General features: G+C 43.0%; 1 protein-coding gene and 1 long non-coding RNA gene across 6 annotated transcripts in view; one reads left to right on the top strand and one right to left on the bottom strand.

Moving 5' to 3' along the window:
- The window catches only part of LOC132017675 (uncharacterized), a 6,347-nt gene extending 3,181 nt beyond the window's left edge, over positions 1 to 3,166 (bottom strand). For 2 of the 3 annotated variants that reach the window (XR_009404361.1, XR_009404363.1), the window contains exons 1-3: positions 2,619 to 3,166; positions 1,994 to 2,102; positions 416 to 512 (exon numbers count right to left, since the gene is read on the bottom strand). This is a non-coding gene — a long non-coding RNA (uncharacterized LOC132017675). Of the gene's footprint in view, positions 1 to 415; positions 513 to 1,965; positions 2,103 to 2,618 lie in introns of all 3 variants that reach the window. The other variant, XR_009404362.1, reaches the window with a different exon arrangement.
- A 169-nt stretch (positions 3,167 to 3,335) lies between these two features.
- ZNF322 (zinc finger protein 322) lies at positions 3,336 to 26,309 on the top strand. 3 transcript variants are annotated; one of them, XM_059399610.1, is made up of 4 exons: positions 3,336 to 3,490; positions 4,499 to 4,587; positions 18,764 to 18,838; positions 23,887 to 26,309. In XM_059399610.1, the coding sequence occupies exon 4, from the start codon at positions 24,069 to 24,071 to the stop codon at positions 25,275 to 25,277; it is 1,209 nt and encodes a 402-aa protein (XP_059255593.1). In that variant the 5' UTR covers positions 3,336 to 3,490; positions 4,499 to 4,587; positions 18,764 to 18,838; positions 23,887 to 24,068; the 3' UTR covers positions 25,278 to 26,309. The 3 variants fall into 3 exon arrangements, with proteins under 3 accessions (XP_059255593.1, XP_059255590.1, XP_059255591.1); XM_059399607.1 differs by having other exon boundaries at positions 3,336 to 3,634; XM_059399608.1 differs by lacking the exon at positions 18,764 to 18,838 and having other exon boundaries at positions 3,336 to 3,634.
- Positions 26,310 to 26,529: the final 220 nt, after the last annotated feature.

Genomic DNA, 26,529 nt, shown 5'->3' with positions numbered 1-26,529 from the left:
TAATGGACTGTAAAATTCTATATTAAGGGACTCCCGAAACAGATCGGGGCTCTCAGACACTGACCCATCCCTCGCGGATTTCATGGTCAAGTGTCCCTGGGAGTCCGAGCATGCCCGAATAAAATCCTCTTGCTTATTGCATCCAGTGGTCTGTGAGTGCGTCCTTGGGTGCGGGTCCTCTAGGGTCTTTCACACTGAACCTGACTTAGGTTCTGGGACTTCATCAATACGATACAGCTTGTGTCCCCTCCTTCCCTTTCTACCACACTCCACAGAAACTGCCCCTATTAAAGATGAAAAACTTGATTCCTAAACTCCACAAATCCTCTTCAGAAGGGGAGTATAAGGTGGTGGTAACAAGCACAGACTCAGAAAATCAGACTTCCAGGGGTTAAATCCCCATTCTGCCACTTACCAGCAGCGTGATCTTGCACAAAACACTTCATTTCCTTCTACTTCATTTCCCTCATCCATAAGATGGGGTTGTTGAGAGGATTAAACAGCAAAGGGTTCTTGGATGATTGAGTTAGTACATATAAGGAGCTTATAACATGCCTAGAACATAGAAATTCCCAACTGACCTCTATAATATATGACACTGCTATCATCAACCTTTTACTTGAAACTCTCCTCCCTTGGTTGTCCTGGCCTATTTTTGTTTGTTCATTTTCCTCATAATTTTCTGGCAGCTCCTTCTTATTCTTTATCCTTGTCTCCATGTTTCCTGTTTTGTTTCTCTCTATATTTTAAAATAAACTCATCTTCTGAATAAATACATAATAAAAATAAAAACTTTCAAAATAATTTTAAGTCTGGAGATAATTTAGCTATCTTATGAATGGCTTCCATTTCCTACAAGGTCCATTAATTGAAATCACATCCAAGAATCTTTTTCCCATCTTCCATTCCAGTCCCATCTTCAATTCATTGCATCTAGTCTTTTAAGCTTCATCTCAAATTCCATCACCTCCAGAGTGTTTTTTGAACTTTTCTCAAATGAATTCTTAGTTATGCACTCCTTCTCTATGCTCCCAGACTATAATATGTAACTTCTACCTCTATGATACCACTCGTGGCACCTGCTGTCTCCATGCTAGGGTGTGAGCCATTAGAGGAATGAGTCTGAGTCTTACCTGTCTTTAAATTCCTAATATCCAATATGGATTCTCACGAACTGGCAGTGCTCCATAAATATTTGTTGAGTGAATGAAGCAATAAATAAAATGAGCATTCTGTCTGGGCAATGTCTCTTGAAAGAAAGGGCTGAAGATTTCACCACCTACTGAGACCTTCCTACATGCTGTGCAGGTGATGAGGGAGCACGAGGCTGGCTGAAGACAAAGCAAAAGCTGGCGCCTTGCACCCCCCTCACCCTACTCTCCATCCGCTCCCCCTCAGTCCTATGTGTAGCATCCCTCAGGCAGCCCTGACTGCCATGAACAATAAGCAAATAGTAACTTGCAGAGTTCACAATCTTGCTAGACAGGAGTCTCTCTCGGCTTACAAATGTCCTAAATCTCACTAACAAAGACGATTGATAGCAGGATTGTGACCTCCCACCAAAAAGTCTACAACTATCTTAATGTTAATGGTTGGTCAAAAGACAACATTGATTAAGCCGCAGGGCAAGGCCTCCAGTAGGCCTCGGACATCCAGGCACCTTGTAGGTCCTCTTTAGCATATGAAAACTCCATTGAAACCTCCCTTCCCTTCACCTTCCCCCAACAGCTGGGTACATAACCTGCCATCCCTCACAACCTGGGGCAGCAGCTTTTCCTGCCCACGGGTCCTGTCCCGTGCTTTAATAAACCACCATTTTGCACCAAAGATGTCTCAAGAATTCTTTCTTGGTCATCGGCTCCGGACCTCAGCCCACCGACCCTCACCTAGGTTCTAGAACTTCATCACAGGGATCAGAACCATATGCTTGACTCTTACCCCAGTACTGTCCCATAATACACTCACCATTACTGAGGTAGCCATACAAGGATACTGATTGCAAGCACAGGTTCTGTATCAGACTGTTCATCTTTGAGCTTCACCAGTTAGTAAATGGGTCATCTTGGGCAAGTCATTTAATCTCTGTATACACCAGTTCCCTCCTTAAACATAATACATATCAGAATTTGTCTTACAAGGTAATGAGATAACATACGTAAAGTGTTTAGAACAGGGTCTGGAACATACCAGATACACAATTTAAAAATTATTATTTCAAATATTAAGAAGACTCTGAATAGAGTGCTTTGGCTTTATTTCGCTTTCATTAAAAACAAATATGAAACTGTGGGGCGCCTGCGTGGCTCAGAACGTTAAGAGACCCACTACTGATTTCCTCTCAGGTCATGATCTCAGGGTCCTTAGATCAAACACCCTCTACCCCCCCTCCCCATGTTGGGCTCCCTCTCAGTGCGAGACGCTGGAGACTGTCTCTCTCTGCCCGTTTTCCTTCTTGCACGCTAAATACATGAAAATCTCTTAAAAATATAGGAATCGAAAATAAACTGCAGCTCCCCTGGAGAATTCCATAATTAGAAACATGATTGGTTAACCCTGAAGGCCTGACTGGTGAAACCCAGATCAGGTCTCACGGCTCCCATCCCCAGTACTTGGCTCACAATCGAAGTCCCTGGCTGCGTTTCCGAGGCTTTGGTCCTTTACTTTCTTAGTATTCATCCTTCCTCTTCGCTGTCTGAGGGCTTTTTAAAAACTTTTGTTCACTGAACAACTGAGCAGGTTAAACAGATCTCCACAGATACTTGACTCTGAAGGGAATCCCATTTCTGCTCCAACCCAAACAGTGATTACTCTTCGTGGACTCCCGCCCGAAATCGGGACTGGGGACCCTCGCGGTGTCACAGCAGTCGTAGCCTCCGCGGCAGCTGCCTCCGTCTACACTCGGCCACCACCACCCCGGGTAAAGCATCCCATCCGTCTCGCGGGCCACATCGTGACCGAGCGCTTCCGCTGCGCTTCGGGATCCTCCACTTCCCCCGGATCCTTCGGGGTGTTTCCTCAGGGTCGGCACTCGTCTTCGTGAGGCGACTTCTGACTCTACTCCTCCTTTAACGGCTTTGAGGAAAGAGCAGAGTCAGACCCTGTCATCTAAACAACGTTGTTTCTTCTCAGACCAAGTGCCAGTGGAGTCCAACCCTCAGCCCAGGACCCCGCAGACTCCCCCGTCCCCCGCCCGCTCCGCCCCGCCCCGCAACGCCGGAGGCCAGGAGCGCAGGCGCCCCAGGGCCCCACCCCGTCACAAGGGCTCAGCCTCCATTGGCCCAGAGGCCGGGGGCGGGGCGCCCCAGCCTGCGAAGCAGGGGTGGTCATGTGACTCGCGGAGGCGGGGCTGCGCCGGCCGCTTCCCAGCCTGGCTGAAAGGACTCGCGCAGCCGGCCTTGTCGGCCCTTAAAGCGCTCCCTGGGCGGCCTGGCCCCAACTCCCCTCCCGAGCCGCGCAAAGGGAGAGCTCCTGGCTCTCGTCGGCCCCCCAGGTTTGCTTTCCTTTTTTTCCCGAAGGTGGGCCCTGAGGTCCACCGCCGCGAAGCCTGCGGCCGCCGGAAAACCCAAACCCGAGTGTCCCGAGACTAACCGGAAGTGCGGTCCCAGGCGGAGGGGCGGTGCCGGCGGCCGCCGGGGTAAGCGCGGCCCGCGGGGCCTGGGAGGGGCGCGGCCGCGGCCGCGGGGCCCGGGGGAGGGGAAGGAGGAGGGGCGCGGCGGCACCAGAACCAACACCCCCCCCCCCGCTCTTCCTGGCCCCCCGGCCTGCACAAGGGCACAGAAGCCCCTGGCGCTCGCCGCCGAGCGGGGTCCGCGACCCCCCTGACGGCGCACCGGGAGGCAGTCAATGAAAAGTTGAAAGAAGAGCAGCTCAGTACGGCTGTTCTCGGAGAGAATAATAGTAAACATTACCCGGCACTTTTCTAAGCGATCCATATCACTCATAATGGGGAAAACCCAAGGACATTGAATGAAGCCCCCCCCCCCCATCTTTAAGACAGAAATTAATTATGTCGTACTCAAATCTATATACAGAAGATTGTTAATCAATTCATAACTATGGTTTAGAAAACTGCATTATATATAATATTGTACTGTACGCGCTTACCAACTCCGTCTTGGGGTGTATAGTGGTAGAAGAATGGGTCCTTGACCTTAGAAGTTGCGATAATGCAAACAAAAAACAATCAGCAGGAAGAAAAGTCTAAACAAGTAAAACAGGACTCAGGGCTTTCTTAAGAAATTGAAGTTAGTCATTATCCAGAAGGATTCTTGATGTTTTGTCTAGTGCTGGTTGGGAAGGAAGTGGTGGCTCCCGGTAGCTGCTACTTCTTGCAGGAGAAACAGTACCTAAGCAAATGTAGGAAGAGGGAAGATGTGCTTGAAGGACGCCAACCAGACTGGGGAGTAAATGGGACCAACATTTAGACGTCCAGCTCCAGAAAAAATAAAAATTTCATTAAAAAAATTATAGATTTCGACATTACTGATTTTTCCTCTAGGAAAGGGAAGAATTGAGTGTTATGAATACTCATGGACTTGAGACCTTTTGAGGCCAAAAGGAAGACAGCCTTGAGTCTTCATTGTTATGGTAAGTGGCATACCAGGCTGTATGTTTCCATATAAAGTGGATTTTGGAGCAGGTGAGGGGAGGGAGTACTGGGGGAGGACCAGAAGGATTGGGAGAAGATAAAATGAAAAAGGAATTGATTCTTTCTTACCTATTGAGATAGCAGAGTGATAAAACTGGATCCTATTCTACCAATGTGAGTGTATTTTCTACTCCTTTCCAACATACATAGTCACATAGGCTTGTAATAATTGCTTCTTGATTGAGTTGCATCCAGAAAAAGGCAGTATGCCCACTGCTTAGGCTCTGTAGTTAGGAAATTGAAATTTAAATTTTGGCTGTGCTACTTACTAGCTGCGAGTTCTTGGGTAATTATTTAATTGCCATAAGCATCAGGTTTTCTGTTAGTGCAAATATTGGTATTAATACTATTTTACAAAGTTCTTGGGAAGACTCAAGGAGGTAATCCATGCAGTCAATGAAAGGTAAATGAGGTAATGCCTCACCTCAGGTCTGACACAGTAAGCATTAGCTATTTTTTAAATTAGTGCTTTATTGACTTTCCTGGTCCCATACACCCTTTAACTATAGGAATAAACTTGAGCTTTGAAGTTCTATACTCAGCTTCTCTGCTTGTGCTTGCTTATTCTGCACACTCTGACCCTAGCCGTGGAAGAGAGAAGCAGTCTCTTCCTAAGATGAGGTAGGAGAAACCTGTTAGAGGAGGGTCCTCTGGGGGACCAGCCAGGGCTACTGGCCTAATTGTTGCATTGCTATGGGAGGCTCTAAGGAGTATGGTGGTCCTTTATTTTGCTGCGGTATTTATTCTTATTCTTCGTTCATTCAACAAACATATTCTAGAGTCTAGGGATATTGCAGTGAACAAAAGAGTAAGTCCTAATAATGGAAGTTATATTCTAGTAGGAGAGAGAAACAAATTAATAGATATAAAATATATGCCACAATGTTGGAGGGTGAGAAGCTATGAAGAGAAATGCAATAGGATAAGAGGGCACAGCTGTTTTACATTAAGTAGTCAGGGTGTGCCTCCTTTTGAGGAATTATTTTTTTTTTAATTTATTTATTTGACAGAGATCACAGGCAGACAGAGGGATAGGAAGGGAAGCAGGCTCCCCACTGAGCAGAGAGCCTAATGCGGGGCTTGATCCCAGGACCCTGAGTTCATGACCTGAGCTGAAGGCAGAGGCTTAACCCACTGAGCCACCCAGGCACCCTGAGGAATTAATTTTAAGGCAGAAACTTGGATCGAATAAAGAAGAACATTCCAGGCAGAAGGATCAAGTGCAAAAGTTCTGAGGTGGCTCGTGAGGCTAAAGATAGGTGGAGGTGCCACATTATATGAAACAGTGAGAACTGGGTTTTATTCTGAGTCTGATAGGAAACAGTTACAATATCTTGAACTGGGGAAGTGTCACAGTCTACTTTAAGATTTGACAACCAGACTCTTGTCTATTCTTGGTGCTGACATCTAAAAGACTTAGGATAAGAAAATCATTTCCTAAATTGTTTAATTTTTTTCTTCTTGGTGCCCCACAATTTTTTGGCTCCTGAGGGCAAATATGATACCCTGAGCTGATGACTTTAGAGAGTACTGTGATTTCATTTACCAAGCTCTGATCAATCTCAGAATCCTTAATTTCCATGCTGCTTTCCTTTTGACCTGAGCGGTAACACACATTTTAAAAGACAAAGCTTTCATAAACCCACCAGCTTATACTTGCTATTTGTCCATATGCCTGCATATTTTCACTTAAGTGTGATTCTGACTTCTTCCTTTTCCTCCTCCTGTTTCTCCATAAATGTTTTTCTAGTTTTTGCATAATCTCCATATTCATTCATCATTAACTGGCTGAGTAATCACATTGTTTATGATTTAGTTGATTATTTTTTATGGATTTTGAACAAGGCTTTAACGAAGAGGTAGGTGCAGAGGAGGGACTCGATAAACAGGGCTTCTGTGTGTGTGAAGAAGGAATTCAGAAAACAATAGAACCTATCATTTATTGAGTGTTGAGACATAGGCACTGAGCTGAGTCCTTTGGTGGTGACATCTAAGTTCTTGTGGCAGCTCCATGAGGCATGTAATAGTATCTTACCTATTTTTTCAAAGGGGAAATTGAAGCTGAAGGAAGTTAAGTAATTTACCCAAGTTCTTACAGTTACCGAGGAGCATAGTGGGAATTTGAACCATAATCTGATTCTAGAATTTGAACATTTAGTTTTAACTAGCATAATATATCGACTCTCAGCTACCATGCTCTTTAAAAAGAAACTAAAATAGCTTTTATTTTTGAAATAATTTCAGACTTAGGAAGAAGTTGCAGAATAGTACAAGGGATATTCAATACCCTTTGCCCATGGTTCTAAATGTTAACGTTTTACTATATTCGCTTTATGATTCTGTGTATCTCTGTATACACATACCTATGCGTATACACGTTTTCCTCTGAACCTTTTGAGAGCAGGTTATAGATATGATTCTTCTCAGACTATGAGAGAACTAAGCCCTAAAGTCTTACGACATACTAAGTCCTAAAGCCTTAAGAGAATTAAGCCCTAAAGTCCTGAAGTATGTAATGAATTAACTTCTCTCCTATGCAGGTACACTGCTCCTAGCTACATACCATTCTTGGAAGAATTGAAAAAATAGTTACTTAAATCATTTTCTATAGGGCTTCATTCTTCCTAGAACACCAATTAAGAATGCCTGTCTTAAAATACACCACAGTTTATATTCTAAAAACAAGGCAGTTCTCTTATTATAGCTATCAAAGTCAGGAAATTAACACTCATATAATACTATTATCTAATTCAGATTGAGCCAGTTCTTTCACAAGTGTCCTTTTCAGAAAAGAAAAGGAAAAAACCGATTTTTGTTGGCCAACATCAATCCATATTCCCCATTTCATTTAAATGTCTTGTTTTCTTCTTCGTGGAATATATATCCTCAGACTTTGTCTTTCATAACCCTGACTTTTTTTTTTTTAATTTATTTATTTATTTGACCGAGAGAGGTCACAAGTAGAGAGGCAGGCAGAGAGAGAGAGAACGAAGCAGGCTCCCTGCTGAGCAGAGAGCCTGATGTGGGATTTGATCCCAGGACCCTGAGATCATGACCCAAGCCAAAGGCAGCGGCTTAACCCACTGAGCCCCCCAGGGCCCCCCCCCCCCCCTTTTTTAAAGATTTATTTATTTGAGGGGTACCTGGGTGGCTCAGTGGGTTAAGCCTTTGCCTTCAGCTCAGGTCATGATCTCAGGATCCTGAGACCGAGCCCCGCATCGGGCTTCCTGCTTGGCGGGGCGCCTGCTTCCCCCTCTCTCTCTGCCTGCCTCTCTGCCTACTTGGGATTTTTCTCTCTCTGTCAAATAAATAAATAAAAATCTTTTAAAAAATCATTTATTTGCAAGAGAGAGGGCACAAGCAGGGAGAGAGGCAGAGGGAAAGAGAAGCAGACTTCCCACTGAGCAGGGAGCCTGATGTGTAACTCTATCTGAGGACCGTTGGTACCACGGCATGAGCCGAAGGCAGATGCTTAATAGGCTGAGCCACCCAGGCGCCCCATTGACTTTTTATTTTACCCCTTTAAGAGGTTAGACCGTGTATTTAGCAGAATTTCCCTCAATTTGGGTTTGCCTGATGTTTCCTCGTAATTAGGTTCAGGTTATACATTTTTGGCAAGATGGCACAGAGGTGATGTACTGTCCTATTCTTTACATTCTGTTAGGCAAATTAACATCATGTCACTGGTAATGGTAACTTTGATCACTTGGTTAAGGTGATGACTTCCAGGTTTTTTTGGTTTGTTTGTTTTAAGATTTTTATTTATTTATTTATTTGACAGAGAGATAGAGAGCACATGCAGGCAAAGTGGCAGGCAAAGGGAGAGAGAGAAGCAGGCTCCCCACCAAGCAAGGAGCCTGGTGCGGGACTCGATCCCAGGACCCTGGGATTATGACCTGAGCCGAAGGCAGCCGCTTACCTGACTGAGCCACCCAGGCGTCCCAACTTCCAGGTTTCTGTACTGTGAAGTTAGTCTTCTTGTCTCTAATTATTAAATATTTAGTAGGGAGATATTTTCAGACTCTGTAAATATCCTGATCTCATAAACTTCTCACCCACTAGATTTTTACCTGAAACAAATATTCTTCTTTTGATTGGACATGGTGATTTTTTAAAATTCCATCATTTCTTCTACATTTTATTGTTGACTTTTTTAATAGAAGAAAAACTTCCTTCTCCATCTTTATTCATTTTTTTTTTTTGATCGGTATAGATTCATGGATTCTTACTGTGTTATTAACTTATTACAGTTACTATTTATCTTGATACTCTGTTTGTTCCAGATCTGTAATGTAGCAGCCCCTTCGGCCTGACTTCTGGGTCCTTGGCACATTGTCACTCCTTTTTGAGCACTTGTTATCCTCTGGCACAACAAAATGTTCTGGGATCATATTGTACTTTCTAAACCCTGAATCAGCCATTTCTCCTAGGAGCCCTGATAGCTTTCAGTGGAGAATAGTGTTTAGAGACCAAGACCTGAGTGTGTGGTATGCTCGTTACTGCTAGGATTTCATTCTTCTTACGACCTTTCAGCAGACCTTACTGGAAAAATAAAAACACACTTTGACACATACATGCATTTGTTTTTTCTATATATACTGTAAAACCGTGGCCTCATACAGATACTTCTAATTCCAGTTAAACACTACAGAGTTCATTCTTGCCATTCCCTTTTCTATGTTTATAACTCCCTTCTCCGACAGTGAGAAATCTGTGTGCCATTTTACTCCTAGTATATTTACTTACTTGTGTAGTCCTAGGGTGTACATTAAGTAGTTTATCTTTTTTTTTTTTAAAGATTTTATTTATTTATTTGACAGACGGAGATCACAAGTAGGCAGAGAAGCAGGCAGAGAGAGGAAGCAGGCTCCCTGCTGAGCAGAGAGCCTGATGCGGGGCTCCATCCCAGGACCCTGGGACCATGACCTGAGCCGAAGGCAGAGGCGCCAACCCACTGAGCCACCCAGGCGCCCCTAAGTAGTTTATCTTTACCACCACTGCTTCTAATGAGAATTCAGTGATTGTTCATAGTTCTTTTTATCTTTAGCTTGAGTTTTTGTAGTCCTAATACTGTATTTAAGTACTATTTGAGTTTGTTGGTTTTTTCCCCCTTCCGGGTGTTATTCATTTGAAACAGATTTGGTTTTGTTTGTATTGCTTTTTAACATTTCTCTCTAGTATCTTGTCTATTTAGTTATTGAATATGTGAAATGTAACAGTTCTAAAAGCAAAAATGTGTGTGTTACAAAAATGTATAGTCCTAGAGGGGTGACTCCCTCCCTGCACCTGTGTACATCAATTCTCTTTTCCTGTCCTTTTATTCCCATTTCACCTACTTTGTGATGATGATGACGTTCATTAGTTTCTTTTACCTTTTTAGAGAGAGCACTCAGAGGAAAGGGCAGAAGGAGAGAAAGAGAGAGAACCCCAAGCGGACTCCACACTCAGCATGAAGCCCAATACGGGCCTCTGTCTCATGACCCTGACATCATGACCTGAGCTGAAACATGCCACACAAGCTCCCACAGATACATGTGTAGTTTTTTTTTTTTTTTTTAAGATTTTATTTATTTATTTGACAGAGAGAAATCACAAGTAGATGGAGAGGCAGGCAGAGAGAGAGAGGGGGAAGCTCTCTCAGCAGAGAGCCCGACATGTGTAGTTTTTTATTTCTACTTCATTCTTGCACAAAATGTAGATACTTTTTTATACCATTGTTTTATAAAATTTACAATATGTCCTGAAAATCACTCCACATCAATTCATAAAAGTTTTCTTCATTCTTTAACAGCTTCATAGTTCTCCATTATATGTGCATATACCAAGTCTGTCCAACCACTTTCTTACATATGGGCACACATTTAAGTTTTAAATATTTTTAAAGTAAAACATTGCTACAGCGAATAACTTTATACTTTAAATTTTTATATTGTTGGAGGTATATCTTCACAGTAAATTTCTAGAAGTAGGATTCTGAGTCAGATATAAATGCATATCTAGTTTTATTAAATGTCCGATTCCTCTCCAGAGAGTTGTACTAATTGGCTTTTCCTCTAGCAACATATGAGAGTGTCTGTTTCCCCATGGTTTTGACAACAAAATGTGTTCTCATACTTTTCAACGTATGCCAGCTTGATAGGTGAGAAACGGTATTTCACATGCCCTTTTCAACTATTTCATTTTTAAAAATAGACTGTTATTTAGAGTAGTTTTAGGTTCACAGCAAAATTGAGTCGAGTACATAGTGTTGCTGTATGTGCTCTGCCACCCCTCACCCACCCACCCCAGCCTCCCCAGCTATCAACATCTCAGCCCAGCGTGCTATGTTTATTACAGTTGGTGAATCTACATTGAGATATCATTGCCACCCGAAGGCCATGATTTACTTTAGTGTTCATTCTTTGTTTTTTACATTCTGTGGGTTTTGACAAATGTATAATGATGTATGTCACCATTTATCATGTCATACAGGGCAGTCTCACTGCTCTGAAAATCCTCTGTACTTCATTATTCATCCTTCTGCCCCCATCCCCTGACAACTGATCTTTCTCACTGATTTCATAGTTGCCTCTTCTAGAATGTCATGTACTTGGAATTGGACAGTTTGTGGCCTTTTCAGGCTGGTTTCTTTCACTTACCAAAATGCTATGAAGTTTCTCCATGTCTTTCCATGGCTAGATAGCACATGTCCATTTTAACAGCACTGAGCAAGATTCTAGTGCCTGGATGTAGCACAGTTTGTTTATCTTTTCATTGACTGAAGGCCATGTTAGTTGCTTTCAAGTCTTGGCAATTATGAATAGAGCTGCTATAAACATCCTTGTGCAGGTTTTTGTGTGGACATATATTTCTTTTTTTTTATTTTAAGATTTTATTTGTTTATTTGACGGAGAGAGACAGAGAGAGAGGGAATGCAAGCAGGGGGAGTGGGAGAGGGAGAAGCAGGCTTCCCGTGGAGCAGGGAGCCCGATGTGGGGCTCGATCCCAGAACCCTGGGATCATGACCTGAGCTGAAAGCAGACACTTAATGACTGAGCTACCCAGGTGCCCCTGGACATACATTTTCAGTTCCTTTGGGTAAGTACAAGGAGCACAGTTGCTAGATTATATGGTAAGAGTAAGTTTAATTTTGTGAGAAACCACCAAACTGCTTTCCAAGGTGGCTGTACCATTTTGCATTCCCACCAGCTATGAGTAAGCATTCCCATTGCTTCATATCCTTATTAGAATTTAGTATTGTTAGTGTATTGGATTTTGGTCAATTTTTTTTTTTTTAAGATTTTATGTATTTATTTGAGAGAGAGCTTGCACACAAATGGGGGGGGGGCAGAGGGAGAGGAAGAAGCAGACTCCCTGCTAAGCTGGGAACCCAACTAGGGGTTTGATCCTAGGACCCCAGAAGTTTTTAACTTTAATAAAATCCAGATTGTTACTTCTTTTATAGATCATGCCTGCCTTTGGCTTTATATCTAAGAAGTCATCACTGTCTTTATTTTACCCCCATGTTATCTTGTAGGAGTTTTATAGCTTTGTGTTTTATACTTAAATCTGTGGTCCATATCGAGTTAATTTTTGTGAAAGATATAAAGTCTTTGTTTATTTTATATTTTTGCATGTGGCTATCCAGTTGTTCCAGTACCATTTGTTGAAAAGACTCTGCATTGTATTGCCTTTGCTCCTTTGTCAAAAGATCAGTTGGCTGTATTTATGTGAGTCTATTTGTGGACTCTGTTCTACTTACTTGTTTATTCTTTTACTACCACACTGGGTTACTGTAGCATTGTAGTAAGTCTTAAAGTTGAGTAATGTCGGTCCTCCCAGTTTTGTTCTCGTTCAATATTGTGCTGGCTATTCTGGGTCCTTTGCTCTCCATACAAACTTTAGAGTCAGTGTGTTAATATCAGTAAAATATCCTACAGGAGTTTTGATTGGAATTGAGTTTGGTCAATAGATCCAAGGTAGGAGGAATTGTCATCCTGACAATATAGAGTATGCCTTTCTGTGAATATAGACTCTCTGTTCATTTATTTAGTTCTTTTTTATTTCTTTCATCAGAGTTCTTTGTTTTTTTCATGTAGATCTTGTTAGATTTATATCTAAGTATTTCACTTTCATTTTGCAGAAGTGCTAATGGTATTGTTTTTAGCTTGAAATTCCAGTCCTTTATTGCTGGTACAGAAGAAGATGATTGCCGTTTATATATTAACTTTGTATCCTACATGCTTGCTATAACTGGTTTATTAGTTCCCCCTTTTTTGGTTGATAATTTTGTATTTTCTACACTGACAATCTATGTGATCTGTAAGCAAAGACAGTTCTTTATTTTTTTCTCCATTCTTTGTAGTTTACATTTCCTCCTCTTTCCTTAATGGTGTTATCTAAGACTTCCAGCATGACATCGAAAAGGAGTGGTAGAAAGGGATATGTTTACCTTGTTCCTCGTCTTAGCTAGGAAGCTTCTAGTTACCATTAAGTATAACATTTGCTGTAGTTTTCTTGTATTCTTTATCAAGTTGATGAAGTTCCTCTCTTCCTAGTTACTTCGTGTACTTTTAATTTGAATTTTTCTAAATATGAGTGAGATTGGACATCTTTTTATATGCTTAAGGAACATTTTTTAATCTTTGTGTATTGTCTTTTGCCTATTTTTCTCAGGTTTTTGGTGTTTTCTCTCCGTTTTTAAAAGCTCTTTTTATAGTAGATATATTATTTCTTTATCTCAAATATATGTTACAAATTTTTTTCAGTTTGTCCATTGACTTTTGACTTTGTTCTTTTCTTTTCTTTTTTTTTTTTTTAAAGATTTTTTTTTTTAGATTTTATTGACTTGACAGACAGAGATCACAAGGAGGCAGAGAGGCAGGCAGAGAGAGAGGAGGAAGCAGGCTCCCCGCTGAGCAGAGATCCCGATGCGGGGCTCGATCGCAGGACCCTGGGATCATGACCTGAGCTGAAGGCAGAGGCTTTAACCCACTGAGCCACCCAGGCGCCCCTGTTCTTTTCTTTTTAGACATAAAATGTTTTTTAGTCAAATAGCCAATCTTTTGTCATAAGCCAAAAAACCTTTCTGTACGCTGATATTATTTGTATATTCATTCATACCATATGGTTTCAGTTTGTAATCAGTTCTTTGATCAATGTGGAGTTGATTTTAGTATATGGTATGGGGTATAGATCAAATTGTATCAGTTTTCATGTTACTATCCTGATGTTCTAACATCATTTATTAAAAAGTTCATTTTTTTCTGGGGGATTTGAGACATCACTCTTACTATATACTCAATTTCTGTACGTGTTTGTATCTGTTTCTGGTTTTTCTATTCTATTCCACTTATCTTTTTATGTATTCATGTACCAGGACCACATTTTTTTAATATTAGAGGTTTGTTTTTTTTTTTAAGATTTTTTTTTTTTTTTAATTTATTTAGTCAGAGAGAGAGCGAGCGAGAGCGAGCACAGGCAGACAGAGTGGCAGGCAGAGTCAGAGGGAGAAGCAGGCTCCCCGTGGAGCAAGGAGCCCGATGTGGGACACTATCCCAGGACGCCGGGATCACGACCAACTGAGCCACCCAGGCGTCCCTTAATATTAGAGGTTTTATAGCATATTTTAATGTCATAGAGGGTTATTAGTCACCCCTAAATCTCTCTTTCCATTGTTTCCTTTCTTCTCTTGCATGCTGTTTTTTCCAAGTGAATTTGAGTAATAACTGTAGCTCAGGAATTGTTGATTTTTCTCTGAAGGATCAGAAAGTACATACTTTAGGCTTTGGGGGCCATATGATCTCTGTTCAACTATTTAACTCTGCCATGTGAGAAAGAAGCCATGAGCCATACATTCATGAATAAGAGTTACCTTGTTTCAGTAATACTTTATAAATAAACAGGCTAGAGGCCTGTCTTTCAGTAGTGTCTGGAAGTTTTCCTCTTCTTCATTTTACATAATCACATACATAATTTACATAATTATTGTTTAATGTATCTTTAAGTATTTCATATTTTTTGTTGTACAGGAGTGTTCTCCATCTATACTATAGTTGGTTGTTATTTGTGTACAGAAAAGGGCTATTCATTTCTGTATGTAAGTTTTATATCCTGCTCCCTTACTGAATTTCTTTGAGTCAGTTTTAATGTTGATTCTCTGTAGGGTTTCCTAATTGTACCCTCCTATATCCAAAGAAATATAATTTTCTTTCTTTTCTATTCCTACAGTGCTAATTGATTTTTATTTTCTAATTGCATTGCTTAATACTTCAGTTCAGAGTTTAATAACAAGAGATAGGGGTCATTGGGTCATTCTTGACTTGTTCCTGATCTTATCAGAAATGACTAGTTTTTCTCACTTAGGTACTGGCTCTTAGACTGAAGGATATATTTTATCATTTGAAAGGAAGAATTCATTAATTCCTATTTTCTTGACTATTTTCCTCAGGAATGGATGTTGATTTCTATTGTGAGGTCCTTCAGCATCTATAAAGATAATTATGATTCTTCTCCACATAGATCTGTTAATATGTGATCTTATATTAATGGATTGTCTAATATTGAAAGATCTTGCATTCTGTGAATAACTTTTACTTTGTCATGGTACATCACTTTTTTAATGTGCTTTTAGATTTTTATTAGTATTTTTCACACTAATACTGGGCTATAAACATTTTTATACTCTTCATCAGGTTTAGTTATCAACTTTAAACTATTTCACAAAAGACTAGAAGTTTTTCTTCATTTTTAGTGCTCTGGAAAACATTTTTGAAGCACTGGGTTTATTTGGTCTTTGTAAGTTTATTAGAATACCCTTATGAAATGATCTAGATCCAGTGCTTTTTGTGGGCTGATTCCTTAACAACTTTCTGTTTATTCTGTGCATATTAGTGTTTTAAAACTTTCTGTCTCGGATGGGGTGATTTTGGTAAAAAACACAGTCTGGTAAAAAACACAGTTCATAGGTTATCACATTTATTTGTATAGATATCTGCAAAGTGATGTGTTATCTGTATGTAGGGCTTTTTATATGTCTTATTTATCCTTTTCTTTTTTGTAAATTTGTACTTTGTCTTTCTCACTAAGTTAGCTAGTAGTGTATCACTTCTTTAAGTTTTTCCAAATAAGTAGAATTTTGGTTTATAATTAGGTTGTTTTCTCTTTAGTTCACTGATTTCCATTTTTACTTTCATTTTCTTCCTTAATTTCTTTTGGTGTACCTTTTTCTTAGCTCCTTGATCTGAGAATCTAGTTTGTTCATTTAATTCCTTTTATTCTTTTTATTGATATAAATTTTTTATTGATATAAATTCTTTTTATTGATATAAAATCATTTAAGACCATGAATAGTCTTGATCACTGCTTTAAGTTTATTCCATAGATTATAATCAGTAATAGTTGTAATTATCAATATTTAGAAATTTTGTTTCATTTCCCCATTTGCTAAAGAGTTGTTTTATTTTCCCCATTTAGGTGGAGCTTTTTTAATTTGGTATTCTAATGAATTTTTAGTTTCATGTCACTTTATGGAATTTACTGATGCTGTTTCTATGCCATAACATATGACAATTCTGTGACTGATTCATGTGTGCTTGAGAAGAACGTTCACTTCCTATTATTAGGTTGTAAGTTTCAGTAGCTATCATAAGATTTACTGGTTAGATTCTCTAGGTTTTCTGTATCATTACTTATTTTTCTTATATTTTATAGGTCTTTCTACTGATAGTGGTATGTTTTATTATTAATGTTTTTGTCTGTATTTCTTATTATCTATTGTAGCTTTTGCTTTGTAAGGGTGAGTGCTGTGTGGTTTGGTTTAAAATCATGACCGTTACTATATTATGATAATGGCTTTCAACATTAAAAAATGTCCTTTATCATGTTTAATGTTTTTCAGGCTGAATTCTTCTCTTCCTGATATCTTAAATATAAGACCTTTTATTTCTATTTGCCTGTATTCCTTTTTCCTTCCCTTTAGTTTGAGTCTCTCTGAATCTTTAAGTGTCTCTTGTATTTAGCATATAGTTGGGTCCTACTTTGTGAGCCTGAGTGAGAAAAATTTGAATAGGTGAGCCAAACCCATTCCCATGTAATTGATACGCTTGATACGTTTTATCTCAATAGATCATGTTATTTTATTTGTCCTGTTTATTCAGCTACTTGTGTTTTCATTGCTCTTTCATTAAAAACTTTTTTAGAATGTTTGATTTTTGTTACCATGACTACCTTTGAGCATAGATCTTTTGTAATGCCTTAGTCCCATTTTCTTACTCAGCAGTTGTCTGGTGTTCAGTTTTTAGTGGTATCCCTTAGCCCCTGCTGCCATTAATGGCTGATGCGGTTATTTCAGTTGTTCTCTCTCCTCCTCCCGGTGTTCAGTTGGATTGTGTCCGTTTTATCAGAACATAACATGTTTAATAAGACTGCTAATTCGGTGACACCTTGGTAAAGTCTTGTGGATTTTTTGTTTTCTCTTTTTTAACTAGATGGCATGTTTTTTAAGATAGTGGGGACAAGGATTGTGCCTTTTTTATTTTCCTTTTTTCTAAAAAAAAAAGTTTCCCTTCATCTTAAAGGACCTTAAATTTCTCTCTCCTCCTTTTCTCCTTCACTGTGCAGTCCAAAGCGTTCCTCCTCTTCCTTCCTTTTTACTGTCTTTCCTGAGGAATTGCCACTCCAGGACTGCCTGTAAGTCTGTGTGAGTTAAGACCCTTCGGATGTCCTGCTCGGCTCAGAACTTTAAACACGTTTTGGGACTCAGAGTGGGTTTTCTCTTTCTGGCAGACACTCTAGGTTGGTTTGGTGTGCCTCAAGCCCTCCTCTGTCCCCCGTTTTCAGGTTCTTGCTCTCAGTCGTAGCCCGCAGAGCCCGCGGCGAGAGCCGGCCCGCTGGGGTCTGTGCTGTGCTGTGTTGCTCCTGTTCTCACAGCTTTTCCAGGCTGGGCCGGGAGCGCGGACTGCTGCAGCCGTCATTACCCGCTTCCGAACTGTTCTCTGACCGTGTCCCCTGTCCCTCTTCCAGAGGGAGTTTGTTCTTCCATCTTTGAGTCCATTTTCTATGCACTGAAGTCAGGTTTAAATCATTGCCAGGGAAGCTCACAGGTTTTCTGGAAAAATCCCCGTTGAATGAAGCTTTAGTGTTCCTGACTTCCTCGTTCCAGGCCGTGCGGCGGTCCGGCGGGCGCCGTCCTGAGCAAGCACGGGGCAGCCCCTCACCGCCGCTCGCGTTGGGCTTTGAATTCTGGTCTTCTTGGCCTGCGCGCAGTTTACTTGTCAGCGTCCTCAAGCAGCCCGCCCTAGGTTCTGTGCAGGTGTCCCAGGTGTCCCGTGAGGGAGCCCGAGAATGGCCCGTGGCTGCTGCGCCTGGCTCTGGCGCCAGGGCCGGGAACCACGGCCGCTTGGCCCTGCGGCTGCGCGGGAGGCCCCCGCCACGTGTCCCCGCGCGCTGTCTGGGGCTGAGCAGCTCCTCTCGCTTCGGATCGTCCGTAGCAGAAAAGGGCCTTGAGGGAACGGAAGGCTCGGCGACCTGGAAAAGGCAGGTTCACGCTGCTGCGGGAACGAACGGGCGGACAAGTCTGAGTGCGCGAACCGCCTTTACGCCCCTCGTTGGCCGCCTCCCGAACTGTTGGCGCGGAAGCAGAGGTCCCCTCGGCCGTCGGGCGTCGTAGATGGTGAATAACCGGAAACGCGATCCCTGCGCGCGCTCCAGCCAAGGGCCGTTGCCGACGGTCGAGCCGCGGGTCTGAGCGCGCAGGTGCGTTCTGTGGCCGCGACGGCCCCGCAGGCGAGAGCGGCCCGGGCTCCCGCGGGGAGAGGGACGCCCCGGCCTGTGCAGGCTCCCCTGAGAGTTAGGACTGTGGCGCTGCCTTCCATGTTGTTACGGTCCCCGAGAAGCTATAGGTGGTGCGGATGGCGTTGAAGTTCTTTGTTCGCCCTTTTCTGGAGAGTTCTATGGGAAGGTTTAAGACTACGGTCACCCTCCTTAGAATTGAATTTGAGGGATTATATAAGAAAACCCAACTGCTCTTTTAAGGAAAATAGTTTACCCATTTTCAGGTTCTTTAGGGGAAACGACCTGGGGCTAAATCTGCTCCTGTGAAACTATTTATCCTTTTCTTATTCTTGTGTCTTACAGAACTCGCTCTTCCTTGAGAAACCAAATTCTTAGGACCAGGAAGTCAAGGCTGTGTTCCTTCCAGTTAGCTTCTGGGTAAGCTACAGTTCCTCTGGCCTTCAGAGCTGTGCCCTCCGTCTCCTCGACTATACCCGAGCCAGTGGCTACTGAGCAGCTCCCGTGCCTTTGGCATCCGGTCCTTTTCCTGTATCGTAGGGACGCAAGTGGAATGACAAGAACCAACTGGTGCAGTCAGCAGGTGGTTATTAAGCACCAACTGTGTGCCTGGTGCTGCCCTGTGTACTAAAGAAAGAGCAGCACACAAAACAGATACACATCCTTGCAGTGTTTCAGGCAATAAACAAATTATTCTGTGTATCAGAAGGTAGTAAATGCTGTGGAGGAAACCGAGCAGAAGAGCCAGCTAGGGACCACTGAGGTGTGGGGGCAGGTCAGTTCTGAATCCGGTGGTCTGGAGAGGTGTCCTTGAGAAGTGACCTTGGAAGAAATAGTTGAGGGAATTAAGAGATAACTGTGCACTTCCCTGGAGGAAGAAAGCTGGGGACTCCAGAAAGGACGGGCAAAGGCCCTAAGGGGAGTGTTTGAACAAGGACAGCCAAAAGGCCATTGTGGGTCTGTCCTCGCAGCGAGCGGGGAGAACAGTGAAAGAGTGAATGAGAGGCACAGCGGTCAGGGTGGCAGAGCAGCCCTTGTGTCTTGGGGCCATCGTGAGGACCTGGTGGCGAGGGAGGAGGGGAAGCCACCGAAGGGAGCAGAGGAGAACCTATTCTCCTACTTTAACTGGAGTTCACTGGCAGCAGAGTGGAGGGTTTGAGTGTAAAGAGGGTGGTGACTGGAGGATGGCAGTGGTGCTGGGGCTGCCGTGGTGAAACGCCACAGACTGAGCGCTCTAAACAGCCGATTTATTTCCTCACAGTCCTGGAGGCTGCAAGTTCAAGATCAGAGTGTCAGGTTTGATTTCTTCTGAGATCTCTCCTTGGCTTGCAGATGGCCACTTTCTGTCGTCATGTGGTCTTCCCCCTGCATGCCATCCCTGATACCTGTGTCCTGATCTCAGGACAAGACCATTCACATTGGATTGGATTAGACAACTATACCCTTTAAAGGTCCTGTCTCCAAAAATAAAAATAAAGGTCCTGTCTTCAGAGGTCTCAGCTGGCTCAGTCAGTAGTACATGTGACTCTGGATCTCAGGGTTGTGAGTTCGAGCCCCACGTTGGGTGTAGAGATTACTTAAGAAATATTTTTAAAAAATAATCATCCTGTTTCCAAATACAGTAACATCCCAAGATTGTGGGGGTTAAGGCTTCAGCATACAGATTGGAGGAGAACCCACTCAGCCCTTAACTGGTGGGAACCAGTTAGGAAGGTTTTATTATCATGCAAGTGAGAATGAGTGTGATCCAGACCAGGGTTGCAGCAGGAGACACCGTGAGAGGTGGTTGCATTCTGGTTTTGAGAATGAATGAATGAATGAATGAATTTGGGGATGGCTCAAGTGGCAAGTGAGCAAGAAGATTACAGGGTGACTCTACGGTTTAGGAGAGGATGGATTTGCCCAGAACTGAGATCGGGCAGAGGAGTGGCGGAGTTGGTCTGGATTTCAGCTGCAGGCAGCTGCTTTGCTCACCTCCTGTTTGACTGGAAGTAAGGCGAGAGCAGACGCAGGGCACTGAGTTCGAAGCGCTGCTGGGTTCTTCATGACACTGTAGGCTTTGGGGGCTGATTGTGATAGCCGCAGAATGTACTTTGGTACTTAGTACATCATCTGTTGTTTTAACAGTTGTCAGTTTTTTGTTTTCTTTTTTTTGTTAGTAGCTTTTGAATGACTCTTGGTCCAGAGACCCATGGTTCCTCAGTAATCAAGGTGTGTGTTCTGTGGGTGCCCGCCATGGCAGGCAACCCCTGAGAACTAGACACGTGAGTCAGCAAGGCGAACTTGGAGACCCAGCATCTTGATAAATACATAGAATAGTGTTCACTCTCTGGTATCATGAGGACAGAAATGTGCTCATGTTTAAGAGGCTTCACTGGGGAGCAGGGGTCCACTGGCAGCTCAGGTGTGTACACTTACTTCCTAGGGTATCCGTGATCAAATGAACAGAGAGAAATGATCTTGGAGGGCAAGGGATTCTTGTATGATACTACAAGAGTCACCTGGAACTTGTAATTTGGACCCCAAAATGCAATTTCTTTAGTAGTTTTATCAATCATGGTGGTGTGATCAAATATTTGAAATCTAGCGTGTAGAGTTACTGTATTTAACATAAACATGAGTCATTTTTGTTTAGCTCACCTGCTTCCCCTTCTCAGAGCTGTGGACTTTACTCCTCTTCCAGTGGTATATCCCATTTTCTCTCATTTTTGTCCCTCCTTAGTGGTTTTAGCATTACATTTCTTGTAGATGGTCTATGCCTTGACTCAAACTACTCCGACCCCATCCAGTTTTTTCTCATTCCCTAAAACCAAAACATGAGAACATGGTTGAGTTGACACTTGGAGCCTTGGGATTTCTTTTGATACTTACAAATAACTTTTTTTTTTATTAGAACAACTGTCTCTGTGCCTTACACATGGAGAGTTTACAAATTGCTGAATGGAAATTGGAAAGCCAGTCAGCAGATTGGTGAAACAGAAAGTCATCCATCTTCTGGTTCCTTTTGGCTCATTGTTTCCACTGAATTCAGGTGGCCGTTGCTTATGCTGCTTGGATAGCTGCTTTGTTTTGAGTTGTGGTCCATCACACTTACAAGGGTCATGTCCAGTTCATTCTCATAGTGTTAGCTTGCACATGAATACACAGAGACCTAGAGGCCTACACTCACAGTTGGAGAACAGTGGACTCTGTCCCTAGAAGAATGTACACAGACCTGCAAATAACATTTGCAGGCAATTTCACAGTTTTCCTAGGTTATTTAGGAGTCCATAGATGCCATATAAGGACTTCCATTCTAGCGTTGAGCACCTACTGTGTGTCAGGTTCTAGGGAAACTGCAAATGAAATGAACAAAAATCCCGGCCCTGTAGGAGCTGACGTGCTATGGAAAAAAATAAAACAGGGAAGGACGGGAGTGTTGTAGGTTGGGTCAGCTGGGATGCAGCGTCAGGTAGGATGGCCAGACAAAGATTTGAGGAAGGCAAGGGAGGGAACCTTGGAAATCTAGAGGGGACAGTGCCTTAGCCAGGAGAGGCAGCACGTACAAAGATCCCGAAGTGGGGGTGAGCCGGCCGGTGTGAGCAGCAGCAGGGAGGCCAGGGCAAGTGGCGTGCGCTCAGCAGAAGAGCAGGGAGGGGGTCCGAGCGGAAAGCAGGAGGCAGGTGGCTTAGGGGCTTTCCAACAGGAGCAGTTTTGGCAGAGTGGTGAGGACGATTGTGAGGTTGGAGGATGTTCTGGAAACCTTAGAAGGCAAGAGTCGGAGACAATGAGCAGATTTATTTATTTTGAGGAATTTTGCTGTAAAAGGAACAGAGAAGTGGGGTGACAGCCCGAGGGTGAGGCAGGCAAGAGAGGTTTTCACGTTGGTTGTACTCTTGCTTCAGGAGAGCGGAAACAGCCAGTTTGCTGGTTAGTGTGATCCGGAAGAAAAGAACGGGCGCGGGACCGGGAGGGTAGAATTGCTGGGTGACGTCCTCTTGGAGGAAAGGGATGGAACCGAGGACACTGACAGAAGGCTTGTCCTCAGACTGAGCAGAGGCAGTCCGTCATCCAGAACGACTGACCCTCTGAAGGAAAGAGTGCCTGACCACACACACAAGAAGCTGGTTGATGTGGCGGGAGCACGAGAAGTGGTGGTTCATGTTTTTGTTTTGAGTGTGTGTGTTGTGTTCTTTTGTTCTTGGTTTGCTTAAATTTCCACAGTAGCATGGGAAGCACCATCATCAGCTTTTACTCCTTAAATGCAGGGAAGGGCTTTGAATGTGTGAAGAGAGGGTCAGACATGGAAATGATCATTGAAGAGTAAGCACGAAGGACACAGAAAACGGTGTTTTTCTTCCTTTCGTTTCTGATGTTTCTTCTTCGGTGTATTGTGAGCGATTAATAAATGGAAGGCCCACTTCACGCCGCGTGCTGTGCTCTCGAGTCAGCCCAGTGTACGGCATCCGCCCGCTTTTCCATATTTCTGTTGACGCCTTTAGTTCATCTACTGGAGTAGCTCCGTGGAAATAGGTCCTCAGTTGGAAGATCTCTGTATCTCCCCTCGCTCTCCTTGGTCTCCGACTCTTTCGCAGATGACTGCCTCGCTTCCCCAGGAGGAGAGGAGCACGGGCTGCCTGAGCAGAGAGGGCTGATTCCGGTTAAGTTAGAAAGATCTTCCTCTGTAGATGGCCTTATATCTTCAAGATGCTCAATCCCAGGGACTTTAATACTTGTGTAAGCCTTCGACAGGAGAGAAATTCTCCCACATCTCTTCACTGTATAAAGAAAAGCCTGGTATAAAAGCGGTTTGAAGCCCGGCTTTCATTGTAGTCGTCAGAATTTTTCTTTTTGAGGAGGGTTTGTGCTCACGTGATCAGAACTTTATCATAATAGCGCGCGAGCTAACCCCGTGTACTTACTGCGAGATGCAGGGCGCTGAACTTACTGTTCAGGTCAACAATGTGAAATAATTTCTGTTATAAATCCCATTTTACGGAGGAGCAAACGAGGTGGGGAAGAGTTGTTGAATAACTTGCCCAACATCACACAGCCAGGATGATGGAGCCACAGAAGCCCTTCTCTCTCCCCATGGGAATTCTAATACCATTACCGTTTTCCTTCTAAACCTTCCGAGGAGAAGGCTGCCTTCTCCAGGGTTCCTTGAGGGCGGTTTTCCTCTTGAGCAAGCCTACTAACTATGAGGCCTGCCTTGATTACTCAGTTGAAGCCAGGGAAAGAGGAAGAGCCCTGGTTTTGAGATCACCCGGGCTCATTCATAAAAGAAATAACTCTTCCTGGTCTTTTTCCCATGTGTTGCTAACTAGTTTACTATTAGAAAAGAGGAAAACTAATTGGTTTCAACCCCTGTCAAAAGTAGTGCACGTATGGAGTCTGATGGAGAATTTCTGTCTTCCCTGCAGTAATTTTAACTTTGAGCATTCTTTTCTTAGTTACAGGAGTATAAATCATACTTCTTTGTCTCACAGGGTTGGAAATACCAAGTAAGGAATCAGCATATATGATGCTGGAAACGTTTACAGACGAGCTGCTCCTGACTGAAAGGCCTACGACAGATGTGTCTTTCAAGTTCTTACCAAGAAAACAACTATGAAGAACACAATGGGTCAAGAAGACCAGTGGAAAACTCCCTAGGAGAGAGCCATAGAAAATGTTCACTTCAGAAGAGAGATATAATCAGAGAACTCAGAAGAGGAAAATCTATCATGGATGCCCTCAGAAGGGTAGAAAGATTTTTATTCATGTGCATGAGATTACTCAAATAGATGATCAGATATACCAGTGCCTTGCATGTGAGCAAAACTTCTGTGAGAACTTAGCTCTTATTATGTGTGAGAGATCCCACACTGGGGAGAAACCTTATAGATGTGATATGTGTGAGAAAACCTTTGTCCAAAGCTCAGATCTTACTTCACACCAGAGGATCCACAATTACGAGAAACCTTATAAATGTAGCAAATGTGAGAAGAGCTTTTGGCACCACCTGGCCCTTTCGGGACACCAGAGAACACATGCAGGTAAAAAATTCTATACATGCGATATTTGTGGCAAGAATTTCGGTCAGAGCTCTGATCTGCTTGTCCACCAGCGAAGCCATACAGGCGAGAAACCGTATCTGTGTAGTGAGTGTGATAAATGCTTCAGTCGAAGCACAAACCTCATAAGGCACCGAAGAACTCACACAGGGGAGAAACCGTTTAAGTGTCTGGAGTGTGAAAAAGCTTTTAGTGGGAAATCAGATCTTATTAGCCACCAGAGAACTCATACTGGCGAAAGGCCCTACAAATGTAATAAGTGTGAGAAAAGTTACCGACACCGTTCAGCCTTCATTGTTCATAAAAGAGTTCATACTGGGGAGAAGCCCTATAAGTGTGGTGCCTGTGAGAAATGCTTTGGCCAGAAATCCGACCTTATCGTACACCAGAGAGTCCATACAGGTGAGAAGCCGTATAAATGCTTGGAATGTATGAGAAGTTTTACCCGGAGTGCCAACCTAATCAGGCATCAGGCAACTCACACTCACACTTTTAAATGCCTTGAATATGAGAAAAGTTTCAGCTGTAGCTCAGACCTCATTGTGCATCAAAGAATTCACATGGAAGAGAAACCACATCAGTGGTCTGCGTGCGAGAGCGGCTTCCTCCTGGGCATGGACTTTGTTGCCCAACAGAAAATGAGAACGCAGACCGAGGAGCTGCATTACAAATACAGTGTGTGTGATAAAAGCTTCCACCAGAGCTCAGCCCTTCTTCAACATCAGACAATCCATCTCGGTGAGAAACCATATCTCTGTAATATGGGCGAGAAGGGTCTTGAGCTCAGTCCTCCCCATGCATCAGAAGCCTCACAAATGTCTTGAACAGACCAGAAGTTAGAACACCCTAAGAAATGTACTTAAAACATGTCAGAGGACCCAGTAAAGAGCTCTGGGCAAATCTCAGACTTTCCTCAGAGCTCAGACTTCCGTGGGGACCAGAGAATACAGCTGTGGGAAGTCGAGAAATGGTTTGCCCAGAGAGTGACCCTCACAGAACACTTAAATCAGTCACTTCAGTGAGAAACCTGAACAGATGCCCTGAGGCTTGGGAAAAACCTTTAGTCCAAGCTTGTATCTGATCACCCACAAGGGGATTCCTACAGGTAAGAAACCTTACAGATGCAGTGAGTGTGGGAGAGCTTTCTAGCAGTGCTCAAGCCCTCCTCATCCCGAGAGAATTCACACCAGAGGACTTCTTAAATGCCCTCAGTGTCAACAGAGCTTCGGACAGTATGCACGTCACACTGGACATCAGAAAGCCCACAATGGGGAGAAACCCCAGCAAGTGTGTAAAAGGCTTCTTACGACTTTCTTACTCTTCAGAGAAGCCCTACTGGTGAAAACGTGTATATTTGTCTTGAATGTGGCAAAAACATGAGTTGGAGAGCCGCCTTGGGTTTGCACCAAAGAAACCCAATCTGAGGAAAGACCTTCCAGGGTCTCTGAATGAGAAAAACTTCTGTCAATGAACAGCTCTCATGGTACACCGGGGAACTCACATTAGTGAAAAACCCCCTTGAATCTGAAAAAAGCCTTGCTAGAAACTCCTCCCTCATTGGGTCCCAAAGAACGTGCTCTGTGGAGAATTCTGCGCCAGTGAGAGCTCGAGCTGTGGACTGTGTACATATAATAGGTAACAGTTGACCCATATGGTAGAGGTGACTTTCAGTGGAGGCAGTATGTAAACCGTTGTTCAGATACCCAGAAACTTGTTCTGGGAGGAGCTAGGGCAGGTCACAGTAGGCCTGATGGGTAACTCAGGTAAAGATGCTTTTCTTTTATCTGAACCACTTAATGATTGCTTTACTTTTCACTTTTTAAAATTTGGAAATCCAATAAAGAAAAGGACTGTAACTTTGTGATAGAAGGTGTGGCATGTGTTCCTATTGGGGGAAAAGGATTATATTGATTCGGCCTTTGTCGATTTTTAATTCTTGGCTAGAATGGGGATTAGTGTGTTGACAGTAGTCTGGGAATCTTTTACTGGTAGTGAAAAGAACTGAACAGCTAGGGAGTAGTTCCCCTAGATCAGAACTCTTCCCAAAAGTTCCCCCTTTGGAGGGCCAGCCTCATA

The sequence above is a fragment of the Mustela nigripes genome, chromosome 5, assembly GCF_022355385.1.
Source record: "Mustela nigripes isolate SB6536 chromosome 5, MUSNIG.SB6536, whole genome shotgun sequence".
NCBI classification, from domain to species: Eukaryota; Metazoa; Chordata; class Mammalia; order Carnivora; family Mustelidae; genus Mustela; species Mustela nigripes.
This window is presented reverse-complemented; position numbering and strand designations above follow the sequence as displayed.

Excerpts from the sequence above, each read along its gene's own strand:
- ZNF322 (XM_059399610.1), top strand. The coding sequence starts at position 24,069 with ATGTTCACTTCAGAAGAGAGATATAATCAGAGAACTCAGAAGAGGAAA.